Here is a 13940-nt window from a genome sequence, read left to right as displayed (position 1 = left end):
CAGAAGCTCACTCTCATCAAACCACACAGGACACTACAGCTACCAGAGCTGCCATATCAGTGTGAGGGCTCAGGAGGAAGTGAGGGAGACACATATGCTACACACACACACACACACACACACACACACACACACATATGCTACACACACACACACACACACACACACACACAGCAACATATCTGCAAAGGACTTCGATCAACAGCACCGGTTTCATGCTAGATGGGGAGGAAATGTGAAATGACTATCTCCATTCATGAACATTTTACCCCATGTGAGCAAGGGTGAGGTCAACACCTACTCGATCAGTCACACTGAGGCAAATGCTGAAGAAAAGGGATGTACGGAAGCCTGAAATACAAAGCAAAATTCTCCACCCGTGTTAGTACTTCTGTTCAGGTCCCAAGTTTCCAATTTACCTTCATAAATGGCTACTCGTAAATCTTGGCGTAAATAGACATATAAAGTGCTGGATGGAGATTCAAGTGTCTGAGAACTGACTTCACAAACCCATCCCAGCTCCCGCCTTAAATCAGTTGCCTCTGTCCTTTCCCGCCCAGTCTGATGTTGCAGGTCAACAGCTCACCATCCACAACAAGGACAACTGAGCCTGCTAAGCTGAATGCTGACAGCTCCTCTAAAACCCAACATGACACCAAAAGCTCAAGTTCAATTTAACCCTTTTAAGACATTCATTACTAGGGCAAGTAAACCACCCAGCAAAAGCAAAGAATGCCCTCAGTTGTACAAGCACAGAATTCCCGTCACTGGGCCCAGCCTCCACCAGCTCCCTTCTACACATGGCACCAGCAGGTGGCTGGCATGCAGGGCAGAGCAGGCACATTCCATCCAGCACTGACAGGACATCTGAATGGCCAAAATTTAAGGGGAGTACAAATGTCTTTAACGAGAAGAGCCCTGTTTAGTTGGTGACACATGTTTAGTGCTTGGGGCGCCATGGAGAATGTTGGGTGCCGGTCACTCACCTGCTCAGCAGCCCCGGACTCTCGTTTCAGGATGGCCTCGGCTGCCTTGTTGTTCTTGTAGGTCATGGCACAGGCAAAGGGGGTCAGGCCCTGCCTGTCTCGGACATTCAGGTGGATGTCAGGGTGGGAAATCAGCAGCTGAATGATGACGCCATGTTGGTTGCTGATGGCCACATGGACAGGCGTTCTTCCTTCTGCATCCTGTGGGGACAAGGCACAGATTTCAATGTCCAAGCAAAGATAAAACCCAGGAAAAATATGAAGGGGAATAACCTGTAAACAGAATTCAGTTCTGAGAATCAATACTGCCACTCTGTATTTGAAATCAGCTTTTCAAGAGGCCAAAGACAAAGATGACTGACAGCCACTCCCCGTTACCTCCACGCTCCAGTGACCAGGGGCACAAACACATTTGGTTTAGAAAAGCTGTGATATGGGCTTTCCTGGTGGTGAAGTGGTTCGGAATCCGCCTGCCAATGCAGGACACACAGGTTCAAGCCCTGGTCCGGGAAGATCCCACATGCCGCAGAGCAACTAAGCCCGTGTGCTACAACTACTGAGCCTGCGCTCTAGAGCGCGCGAGCCACAACTACTGAAGCCCACGCACCTAGAGCCCGTGCTCTGCAACAAGAGAAGCCATCACGAGAAGCCTGCGCACCGCAACGAAGAGTAGCCCCCGCTTGCCGCAACTAGAGAAAGCCCACGTTGCAGCAACGAAGACCTAACGCAGCCAAATATAAATAAATAAAATAAATAAATTTATATATATATATATATATAAAAAGCTGCAGTCACCCTCACCTCTAAGTTAAACCACTACTTATCTGGCTGCAGGGCCAGATAAATCTTTTCTGTTTTTGGCCGCACCGTGCGGCACGTGGGATCTTAGTTCCCCAACCAGGGATCGAACCCATCCCCTGTATTAGAAGAACCTTAACCACTGGACTGCCAGGGAAGTCCGCTGCACACAAATCTTTACAGGCTAGAACGTTGAAAAGCATCAAGGAACGTAACTCAGGGATGCCCTATTGAGCTACTAGAACATTTTCCTAAACACAGTACTCAGCTTGGGATAGGAACAAATTCTCAATGGAAATCTGTAACTAATGTGGACAGGAGGCAAAGAAAAGTTGATTGAACGAATCTTCCTCACTTTGTAGAAAGGACAAAGGCAAAGAGACGAAAAGTCTTAACCTGAAATCATTAAAACTGCTAGACAGGCTACATGACCCAAGAGACAGTCACTTCATGTGTCCGTCCCTTAGGCCCATTCATGGAAAAGCAGAGGCCCGAGACCAGAGACTCTGCAAGGTCCCTGGCCATAAGAGGTGATTTCCCCGATTCTGGGGTTACCATCCATCTTCCTGCAAAAGAGACACTCTCCTTACCTGTGCATTTACATTGGCACCAAACTCCAGAAGACACTGTATCGTCTCTTCCAGCCCCCAGGAGGCTGCCAAATGCAAGGGGGTCTGCCCATCTCTGGCCTCTTCCTCTCCTTCTCCATTAGCACCAGGTTGTCTGGGACTATTCACATCGCAGCCACTGAAAGGAAGGGGAAGTAAAAGGAACGCATGCTTCCCCGAGCCTGAAGGCATGCTAACAGGTGTAAAGCAGCAGCCTTATCCAACCCAACAGAAAGGCTGCCACCACCAGGGACTGCAGTCCTTGGTTCTTGGCCTCAAATACTGGTGCGTGTGTCCTGCTCCCACAGATTTTTTTCTTTTATTTTTGGCCACGCCACATGTCTTGCAGGATCTTAGTTCCCCGATGAGGGATGGAACCCGGGCCCCTGCACTGGAAGCGCAGAGTCCTAACCACTGGACTGCTAGGGAATTCCCTTGCTCCCATAGATTCTTTGGCAATTGCTCCTGGGGGCAACGTGGGTATCAGAACTCTTAAAAACTCCCCCAGGGGACCTGCATGCATTTAAAGTTTGAGAATTACTGCTCTAAAGCTTTCCTGAATAACCTCACCTCCCACACCTCCTGCACTCTGAGGCCGTGGAGGCTGGCATGACTCAGGCATCTTGGTGGAGCCCTGCGGAGGCCATTCGGTCTCCTCCACCCCAGCCTCCCGGTCTCACTGTGTGAACTGGTCTGATGTGACTACAGGGACCTATATGGCTCCCAAAGCAGGAAGTTGGCTTAGCTTTTAGATTCTTTGATCTGGGCACATAAGTCCCTCTCCCTGGCTGACTTGATCTGACAGAACAATGACCCTCTCTAGCCTTCATTACAAAGGTCAAGCTAGCTACGGGCAGGTCAAGACTATAGTTGGAGTAAATGAGAAAAGGGCTAGTTTGCAATACACTGAATAAGATCTGGAGGGATACTCAGGCCTCTCAGACCTGCGAATAAGAAAGCAGGCGGTAGACTCGTCGTTTCCATCAATGGCTCTATGCAGCAGGGTCTGAAGGCACCCACTAGGCCCTGGTCCCCAGCACGTGGCATCACAGCCATGTCTGACCTGCAGGAAAACACAGGTCACTCACAAGCACTGCCAAGCAAAGGTAAACACGTTTATTACCATCTGTGAGCCCTACGCACACAGTTTTCAGGCGAGATACAGTAGATAGATAACTGAGATTTAGTTTAATCTGTACCATTCATTAGTTTTACAAACACTGATTAAAATCTGCTCAGTGCAAGTTTTTGCACTAGGTCCTGCGGGAGGGGTTTGAGAAATAAAAGGAAGATATGTTTGATTAGTACCCTCTAGAGCTGTGTCCTAGAAGGGACAGAAAACACACACAAATGCCCGCATACACACACACGAGCCCCCAGTAACACACACCTGTAAACAGCAGGTAATTTCAAGAACAGTTGGATAAAACCCCCAGGTTTAAAATGCCTTTATGTCACATTTCAGGCCCTTCAGAAAACTAAATGAGCTTCTGGGGCTACCTCCACTTTTGGAGCCTGTCTTCTGAATAAGGGGGACAAACCTGAGATTTGAGAACTTATCACTGTGGTGACAGTGAGGACATCCCACAGCCAGTTAAGGCACCACCAGAGCAGACCCCTGAGGAAATGCCTCAGCTCTCTTGCTTCTTGGTAGTTTTCTTGGTAGTTTTCTTGATAAAGACACCCTACGAAAAGGTGTTGGCCAAGGCTACGTTGAACCGCAAGCTTCTTTAACATGACTTTTGACTGCTTGTCCTTGACCCAATCTGTTACTTGGTAGATCTCATGCTCCTTATGATTGCTACGGAGGTCCCAAATCCATCTCTGACACAAAATGTCCCCATGTGTAAACGGAGCTGAAGTTGAGCTTGTCTCACCAGAGTGGATGCGATGTCCTCCAGATTATTTGCCAGCGCAAGCCACAGTGGGGGGTTCCCCTTCTCATCTGGCACAGACATGTCAGCTCCTCGGGTGCATATGGCATCCACGACAAGGGGAAGCTGATTTCTGATGGCCAGCTGAAGAGCCGTCTCTCCATCCTGAGTCCTGCTGGGACATGGACACCAAAACCAATGTTTGTATCTGGGGCCAAATGATAAAGCGTGCCCTTCTGGGCATCCTAGAGGCCAGAGTCCACTGTATCCCTTAAACACACTTCACCCACATTCATTAATATTCTTTCAGAGAAAGTTAACCTGTCAATAGCATCTGTCCCTCCTGTCTTTTTAAAAAATACAGCCAGGCTATCCTATTGCACAGAGAAGATAACTGCCAAACATCCCAGCATGCTGAAATCTTACAGGCATACAGCTGCTTTCAACAGCATCTGAATAGAATGTCACCCCAACTACCCACTTGACAAAACACTTTCACCCACTCAGTCATTCTGGGTCAGGTGACATTGGAGATAAAGATAAATTCCTTTGAAAAAGCAAAAATAATAAAAATTTAACTGTGTATTTTCGCCCCTCAAGCCTTTTGATAGCTCATCTGTTGGAATGTTCTTCATTATAACTGAAAATTCCTACTTAAACAATTGATTTTGGACTGTCCTTTTTAATGAGATTTGTGCAATATTGTGCCCTGGTCTCGAAAGGTTCAAATAAGAGCAAAGCACACAATTCTCCTTCTGAGTCTATGATTACATTTAATTACAACACTGTATTGGTACTTTTTCAGAGTCACTGTTTCTCTCCCTTTAACAGGGAACAAAACTCTTTTCTACAAGCAAGGCTATGAACCGTCTCAACTAAACGCGGCCTGGTGCTGTGGCGGACTGCTGTTCCAGCCCACCTGACGTTTATGTCTGCCTGGTGCTCCAGGAGAAAGAGCGCGCTCTTGCTGTCCTGCCGCTGCATGGCCATGTGCAGCAAGGTCTGCCCGTCGGACATGGTGTCGTTGATGCAAGCCCCGGAGCCCAGCAGCTGGGCTGCGATCGTGTGCATGCCTGGGAAAGAGACAAGCCCCGATTAACGAGGGCTCAGCTTCTCCCACTTCATTAACCTCTTACTACAACAAACACCCTCTCAACTTTGCAAAGCCAGCAGTTCTCCACTGGATATTACGGGCTGAACCCAAACAGAAAGGCTGTCCTACAACAAATGATTAGCTCCAACCCTTCCACCTCCCTTCCTCTAGCGCCCACTGTCTGCAGCCCCTGGCACCACCTTACCAGTCCATAATGCCAGGCCCAGCACAGTTTGGTCTCGGGAATCCTTGAGGCTGAAGTCTGGAATAATTTGCAGGTTGTTGGTGGCATGAAGAGCATTAGCTAAATTTTTTAAAAGAAAAAGAACACTTAATTTCACCATCCCATGGATCCCATTTAAAGTATTCAAGAGACTACCAGCTCAATTTCAAACTGACTGACTGATCATTTCTATACAGAGAACTGATAAATCTTGTTGTGGGAAGTGGAAGCCAAGACATTTGATATTTTGAAGCAAAGTTTATGAGGAAAAATGAATGGTTTTAAAGGTTAAAATACTGAATCTTCACAAAAGGAAAACAGCGTCCACTATGGAAACACACATTAATTACTTGATTACTGAAAAGAGGATCAAAACAATGCCCTGGTGACATTTCCCTAACACATAAGTCCTACCATCGTATACCTCCTGTGTGGGCTAAGAAAAAGGCATGGCCTATCTAACACCCCACTTCCTTCCATGAGCTCAGTGCTAAAAGATGCCGGCCTTAACAAGGACACAGGAAAGAGTAAAACAAATTTCAAGGCAGGAAAGAGAAAAATTGGAAGATGACTTTCTGAGGCAAACGGGCCTCCCTCGTGGCAGGGGCTTCCCTCGGCCCCTCTTTCTGGCTCCTCTCTCATGGTTCACCTGCCAGGGAGGCTCAGAGGTGGGCGAGAGAGCTGACCAGCTCGTGGAAGACCGGCGGCGGCAGAGTTTCCAGAGACAGTGCTCACGCCAAGGCAGAACTCTGCTTGACCCGCACTGAAGTGGCCTGGGGCCACACCCCAAAACACCAGAGGAGCAGCCAGAGACTCTAAACCTTAACCCCGCGGGTGAAGTGGGCAGGCCCCATCCTGAAAACGTACACAGAGAAAAACAGTAGCCAGAGCCAGAATATATGCTTATCTGGTTTGACCGCAAAGGATTTTTGGGGTAAGAAAACTCACCAATAAAAGAAACATCAACTCTGTCATTAACTACTCAAAACCACTGTGCAAAGGTCACGGTGATGGGCAGTAATCCCTAACTACCTACCTTTTTGCTCTAGGATGACAGACACCACATCTGGATGATTATAGGCAATCGCCATGTGCAGTGGTGTCTGCAGGTAGACGCTGCTGTCCGCTGAGCTGGGCAAGGATGCAGGCTGCTTTGGTGAAGGCAGGGCCTCCTCCGTCTGTAGGTTTGGGTTGGCTCCCTGCTGCAGAAGCTCTGCAGTGAGGTTGGCCAGGCCATGCTGACAGGCCGTGTGCAACGGGGTTTCTCCCTGAACAGAAATGAATAGTCCCAGTCAGAGCACTTCAGCCTAGGAGGCCCCTTCACAAAGGGACAAAGACAGCCTACGTGCTGCAACTCAGGTCCCCAGTGCCAGGCACAGCCCCCGGCTCATCCTGTCACCAGCTCCATGAGGTCTGTCCCACTCTTCAGGTCTCCTCTCCTTCCCTTTCTCCTGTGCCATCATCCTTAGTTCCTCCAATGTCCTCCCAAGCACCCTCCAAACACCCTGGGTCCTCATCTTCTGCATTTCCACCCTTCACTTAGTTTTTAGAATTATGTTGCTAATTATAAAAATAATACATTATTATTATTAAACAGACAACCTCCGAGCATCACTAAAATAAACACTGTAGAAATCAGAAAAGCCTCACATCCACAGCCCCACAGATAAGCGGTGCTGTCAGTCGACCGTCACAGCTTTTTCAACCCCCTCCAGCACACTGATGCCCTGATTCTTTCACCAGCTTGTACCAACCTCATCTTGAATTCTGATCAAGAAACACCTCTTTCCCCCACTTTTTAAAATTAAAAAAATTTTAATTGGTATTAGAGGTACCTGATTCAATATTCAAAAGGTGCAAGAGTATACACTGAAAAGAAGTTTCCCCTCATGCCTTCCCCCCCATCTACCCAATTATCCTCCCCTGAAGGAACCATTATTACCAGCTTCATGTTTCTCTCCAGTGACGGAATATTCACACAAAGACATATACACATGTGTATATATGTGTGAATACATATACGTGTACACCTGTACACACACACACACACACACACACACACACACACACACACACACACACTGGATCTTTTCACCCAAACAAACTGAACATACTGCTCTGCACCGGCTCCTACAGAAGCTACACATCCTCACTGTTAGAGTCCAAGAACTTCACCTACAAGGCCTGCTGTGAAAAACAGCAAGATCTCACCTTGTTTTCCCTAAAAAAAATTCTCCCTTCCCAGAGGGAACCACTTTGAATGCTTTGAGCGGATTTTGTAATTTCCTCATTTCTAGCTAACGTGTTTTTATTGCCGCCTCTTGATCTTCCCCGGTGTGGGATCCCCTGTGGGTCCTGCCACTGTGATCTCACCGGGTGATAAGGATTTGGCTCTTTCATTTCTTTCCCCCGTGGACCCCTTCCCACCCCACCCTCTCCCTACAGCCTCCTCCTCGGGCTGTCTTCTGCTCCAGCCCTTCCCCCCACACAGCCTCCCTGGGTACGCTTATCTACGCCCATGACTTCTACCAGGGAATACAAGCAGGGGACTCTCAAACCAGGATCTCCAGCCTTGTCTATATATCCAATTTTCCCACTGCCTGCAGGATATCCCTGCCTGAATGTTTAAAAAGGAGTTCAACAATCACAAAATGGAATTCACTCTCCCCACAGCAGTTCTTCCCCCTGGCCAGTCCCCTGCTTCTCTTCTTGGATCCAACACAACCGTCTTAACACCTCTCCAGCCCTTGCTTCTGAGAGCCACAGAGGTAGGTCCCATGGACCATCATTCTGCAATTCCTCTGAAACCCATCCCATTGGGTCCAAATCTAGTATCAGAGGTCAGGACAAGCCATTGCTTGTCTAGATGATTCCCATCTGGCTCCAGCCTGGATCTCAATGGTACATCCACCCCACCAGCTATCCCAGGAAGCTTTCTCAACCCAAAAATGATCATACTGCTTGTCTACTTCTGTGGATTTTCTCTTCCCACAGGATAAAGTCGAAAGACCTTAAACCAGCATTCCAGACCTGTCTCCAGTGTCATTCTCACTTGCTTTCAAGTCGAGTCTCCTCTGTGCCTCTACATCTTAAGGTTTCACCCAGTTTTGCTCTGAAGGGTATCAGAGAAGGAATAGGGTAGACAATGTGGGCTCAAGGGAGAATTTCTTCTAAAGTTGAGAGACAGTAGAGCATGTCTGTATGCTATTAGAAATGAACAGTGGGCAACACTGATGATACAGGAGAGACACAGACAGAGGCAGACACACATAATGGCAGGAGCAAAGCCAAGAAACCAGCCGCTGGTGCATACAGGGCCATGCCATCATTCTAGCTGGAGAGCAGGCCGGGTGCAGGTTTAGGTGCAGACAGATTAGTAGATTTAATGGTGGGAAAACATGGCGCTGCCCTCCCCCCTGTGCTTCCACGACACATTGATTTGTCTCATATGCCAAGCTTACTGTTTACTGCTCTGCCCAGCGCTGTTGAGAGAAAATGCAACTGTATGTTGTAGTGCCTGAGTCTTAATACTGGTTCCGTTATTTACGAGTCACTTAACCTCTCAGAACCTCAAGGTTCTTTACCCTGAAATGAGGGATTTACAGATGTTGATAATGTCTCTTCAACACATGCTGCTTCTAGATCCACTGTGAGAACTGAAAGGGATAACCTTAAAGCTCCTAGCACAAAGTCGCTGTAGAATAAATGTGATCTTAAAGATAAACACATCCTCCCTGTCTGAAAATTATAAAGTAAAAATAACTATTATTTAGTTTCTAATGTCCCAGATGTTATGCTAATAAGCACTTAAATTTATCATTTATTTTTATCTTAACCACACCTTATGAAATCAATATTAACCCCACTTTACCGATGAAAACTGAAGCTCAGAAATGTTAAGCAACTTGCCTAAGACCACATACAGCAGGATGGGAAATGGAAAACCTAGTAAATCCAGGAATGTCCAACCCGAAAGGCCCCCCTTTAACACTGCACCATCTGCCTTAGCTTGAGATACGACTAAATAAACATTCACATAGGAAAACTTTAGCAAATGTAAAATGTTACAAAAAATTAAGATGCTAATATGGTAGGTTTTTGTGTCCATGTTTGCTAATCTCTAGTAGACCATGAAGTCCACAGTGTATTGTTTAGGACCTGACATACCACAAATGCTTAAGAAGTGCCTGCTGAATGAATCGATCAACAATATTTGAGGATAAAAGCATCTATTAGACTCTGGTTTTTTAACAACGTCCATGTATTTTTTTTTTTTGGACAAAAATTGAAGAGAATCTATTCTGTTTTTTCCTACCCATCCACCACTGCCATTTCTTCCACAGACCAAAGCCACTTCACCTGGCTGCCCTGTCACACTTACCCACTTGTTTCTGTGGTTGACGTGGGCACCATTGGTTGCCAGGAAAAGAGCTGCTGCCTCATTTCCTGCTTCAGCTGCCCGCTGTAGTAAGCAATTTCCTAGGAGAAAATGCGCATATTCATTCTTCCATTTGCATAAAAATGAGGTCAAGTTCCACACTGCACCACACCCTGCCCTTCCCTACCACCTTTCACAACTTACAAGCCCACACCAGACGTAGGTGAAATTTAAGTCTACACAGGCACCCTGTGTGTGGACACAGAGACTCAAATGAGCCTGTGTGGGGAGAAAACACTTGGTCTGGAAGTCAAAAGACATTCATTCCTCCCTGGATTTCCCACTAGCCACCTCCTAGGACCAGGGGGAAGCTATGTCTCCTTACCAGGGTTGGTTAGAACACAATTTCTCCACAGCAGTGCTGCTGACATTTTGGGCCAGATAATTCTTTGCTGTGAGGAGTCTGACCTGTACACAGTGCAATATTTAGCAGTATCCTTGGCTTCTGCCCAACAGATGCCAATAACACTCTCAACCTTATTTTTTTTTTAATTAATTTATTTATTTATTTATTTTTGGCTGCGTTGGGTCTTCGTCACTGCGCACGGGCTTTCTCTAGTTGTGGTGAGCGGGGTCTACTCTTCGTTGCGGTGCACGGGCTTCTCATTGTGGTGGCTTCTCTTGTGGCGGAGCATGCGCTCTAGGCACGTGGGATTCAGTAGTTGCAGCACTTGGGCTCAGTAGTTGTGGCACACGGGCTTAGTTGCTCTGCAGCATGTGGGATCTTCCCAGACCAGGGCTGGAACCCGTGTCCCCTGCATTGGCAAGTGGATTCTTAACCACTGCACCACGACCTTCAACCTTATTGTGACAATCAAGACTGTCTACAGATGTTACCAAACGTCCCTTTGGGGGTGAGGCTTGGGAAGTCATCTCTAAGAACCTCTGGGGTAGATGACCATTTTGGAGACACTGTGAGCTGAAGTTCTACCAGAAAATGCTCCTTAAATACTTTAGTTTTACTCCTATGGCCTTAAATATGTTTGTTCTTGGCTCAGAAATGCTTTACTTCACACTATCACTCTTCTAAATAAAAATCTTAGAAAGAAAAAAACAATAGGAAAAACTCTCTTTGACATAAACCACAGCAAGATCTTTTTTGACCCACATCCTAGAGTAATGAAAATAAAAACAAAAATAAACAAATGGGACCTAATTAAACTTAAAAGCTTTTGCATGGCAAAGGAAACCATAAACCAGATGAAAATACAACCCTCAGAATGGGAGAAAATATTTGCAAAGGAAGCAACAGACAAAGGATTAATCTCCAAAACATACAAACAGCTCATGGAGCTCAATATCAAGAAAACAAACAACCCAATTAAAATGAGCGGAAGACCTAAATAGACATTTCACCAAAGAAGACATACAGATGGCCAAGAGGCACATGAAAAGATGCTCAACATCACTAATTATTAGAGAAATGCAAATCAAAACTACAATGAGGTATCACCTCACACCTAACAGAATGGCCATTATCAAAAAATCTACAAACAAACAAACAAACAAAAAATCTACAAACAATAAATGCTGGAGAGGGTGTGGAGAAAAGGGAATCCTTTCGCACTGTTTGTGGGAATGTAAACTGACAGCCACTGTGGAGAACAGTATGGAGGTTCCTTAAAAAACTAAAAATAGAACTACCATATAACCCAGCAATCCCACTACTGGGCATATACCCTGAGAAAAACCGTAATTCAAAAGGACACATGTATCCCAATGTCCACTGCAGCACTATTTACAATAGCCAGGACATGGAAACAACCTAAATGTCCAACAATAGATGAATGGATAAAGAAGATGTGGTACATATATACAATGGAATATTACTTGGCCATAAAATGGAATGAAATTGGGTCTTTTATAGAGATGTGGATGGACCTAGAGTCTGTCATACAGAGTGAAGTAAGCCAGAAAGAGAAAAACAAACATCGTATATTAACACATATATGTGGAATCTAGCAAAATGGTACAGATGAACCTATCTGCAGGGCAGGAATAGAGACGTAGACGTAGAGAACGGACATGCGGACACAAAGTGGGAAGGGGAGGGTGGGACGAATTGGGAGATTAGGATTGACATATATACACTACAATGCATAAAACAGACAGTTAGCAGGAACATGCTATAAAGCACAGGAAGCTCCGCTTGGTGCTCTGTGACGACCTAGATGGGTGGGGTGGGGGTGGGGGTGGGAGGGAGGTCCAAGAGGGAGGGGACATAGGTATACATAGAGCTGATTCACTTCCTTGTACAGCAGAAACTAAAACAACATTGTAAAGCAATTATACTCAATAAAAAAAATTTTTTTCTTTTCTTCTTTTCCTTTTGAAATGGTTTTAGTCCCAGAACAGTGTTTTCTCTATTAAAATCCATTTCCTTTTTGGATAAACACAAGTCTCACGTTCTACAGCTATGCTATTTGAAAACTCAAAATAAATTAAATACCAGGACTAAAACCAAGGAAAAGCAACGGGACAAAGGACTGCTTTGTTTCCATGCCATTTTTATCTTTTCCCTCAGAGAAAGTGATTCCACGCCTAGTTGAGAGTCTTTCTAATTGAGAGACTCCTAATAAGAGTCCCACTTTCACTTCTGTAGTCATGCCAGTGTACACAATAACTAAATCATATACCTCCCTACAGAACAAAGATAACCTGCAACTGCTAAAACATTACTGATATGTCTATGAAAACTCAAAGTATATAATGTAAAATTGACAGAACTAGCAAGAAAAATGGACAAATCCATAATCGCAGTGACCATTTCTAATATACCTCCCAGAAACTGACAGATCAAGGAGTCCAAAAGTTAGTAAGCTAATGAGTAAGATCTGAACAGCACAATGAACAAGCTTGATTTAATGGACGTAAACAGAGAATGCTACATGCATCCTACAATTAAAGAATGCAATTCTTTTCAAGTACATGTCAGACTTTCATAAAAACTGTATCTCTAAGAGTCTAACATTCAAGTCCGAAACACTAAAGAACCGATCTCTTATATGTCACACTCTTTTACAACGCAGTTAAATCAGAAATCAGTGGAAGTATGGTCAATAACCAACAAACATTTATAAATTAAAAGCTATTTAGTAACTATCTCATTTCCAGAGAATCTTTAGTCTAAAACACAGTTCTACCTGTACTCCCCATCCTGTAGTACTGTTGCCTTTAGCTTTTATGTCACCCAAAGGGTGATTTCATTTGACCTTTAAAGTTAATTAGTAACTTCTTTTAGGGGAAGGGATATTTAATATCTATCTTTTTTTTTTTTTTTTTGGCCAGTTCCCCTCATTAGTGGCACTTACCCATGCTTTTTATACACTGCTAGCACTCAATACTGAACCATATGGAATCCCGCTCCTTAAAATATCCCCATGTTTTATTTAGTCAGATCAAGGACATATTCACATTAAAACAGTGGTTCTCAATGTATGGTCTTTGGATTCGTAGGGGTTCCTCAGAGTCTTTCAGGGGGTCCAGGAGGTCAAAACTTTTTCATAATAATAATACTTGATGTTATCTGCTTTATCCCCCTGTGCTGACATTGGCACTGAGGGCACAAAAGCAATGGTGGATCAAACTGGGGAGCCTTAATACAAATCAAGGCAGGGGCCCCAAAATGTACTAGTGGTAATCACTGTACTCCTCACGGCCATGCACTCGGTCAAAAACATAACCAGTTTCACTTACGGTGGCCCTTGATAAAGCAGTAAAAATTACTAACTTTAATAAATCTCAACATTGAGTACATGTCTTTAAAATTCTGTGTGACAAAATAAGAAGTATGCATAAAGTATATAAAGTATGTTACATCTGTTGTGTAACAAATTACACAAGTTGTCTCAAAGGAAAGCACTTGTGCCATTGTTTCACTGCAAGCTGAACTAACAGTTTTTTCATGGAACACCATTTTT

At 45.0% G+C, this 13940-nt stretch overlaps 1 protein-coding gene across 3 annotated transcripts in view; it reads right to left on the bottom strand.

Moving 5' to 3' along the window:
* Positions 1-13940, bottom strand: part of ANKFY1 (ankyrin repeat and FYVE domain containing 1) — a 76823-nt gene that overhangs the window by 15030 nt on the left and 47853 nt on the right. For all 3 annotated transcript variants that reach the window (XR_003791899.1, XM_029211424.1, XM_029211426.1), the window contains exons 11-18: positions 9964-10061; positions 6619-6850; positions 5565-5663; positions 5186-5339; positions 4270-4438; positions 3337-3455; positions 2375-2531; positions 987-1187 (exon numbers count right to left, since the gene is read on the bottom strand). Coding sequence is in view for 2 of the 3 variants with exons in the window: in XM_029211424.1 (XP_029067257.1) it covers positions 987-1187; positions 2375-2531; positions 3337-3455; positions 4270-4438; positions 5186-5339; positions 5565-5663; positions 6619-6850; positions 9964-10061 (1229 nt within the window). In the remaining variant the exon portion in view is untranslated. The remainder of the gene's footprint in view (positions 1-986; positions 1188-2374; positions 2532-3336; positions 3456-4269; positions 4439-5185; positions 5340-5564; positions 5664-6618; positions 6851-9963; positions 10062-13940) is intronic.

This window comes from Monodon monoceros, unplaced genomic scaffold (assembly GCF_005190385.1).
Source record: "Monodon monoceros isolate NGI ecotype Baffin Bay Population unplaced genomic scaffold, NGI_Narwhal_1 Super_Scaffold_9, whole genome shotgun sequence".
NCBI lineage: Eukaryota > Metazoa > Chordata > Mammalia > Artiodactyla > Monodontidae > Monodon > Monodon monoceros.
Note: the sequence above shows the minus strand (reverse complement) of the source record. Positions and strands in the feature narration are given on the sequence as shown.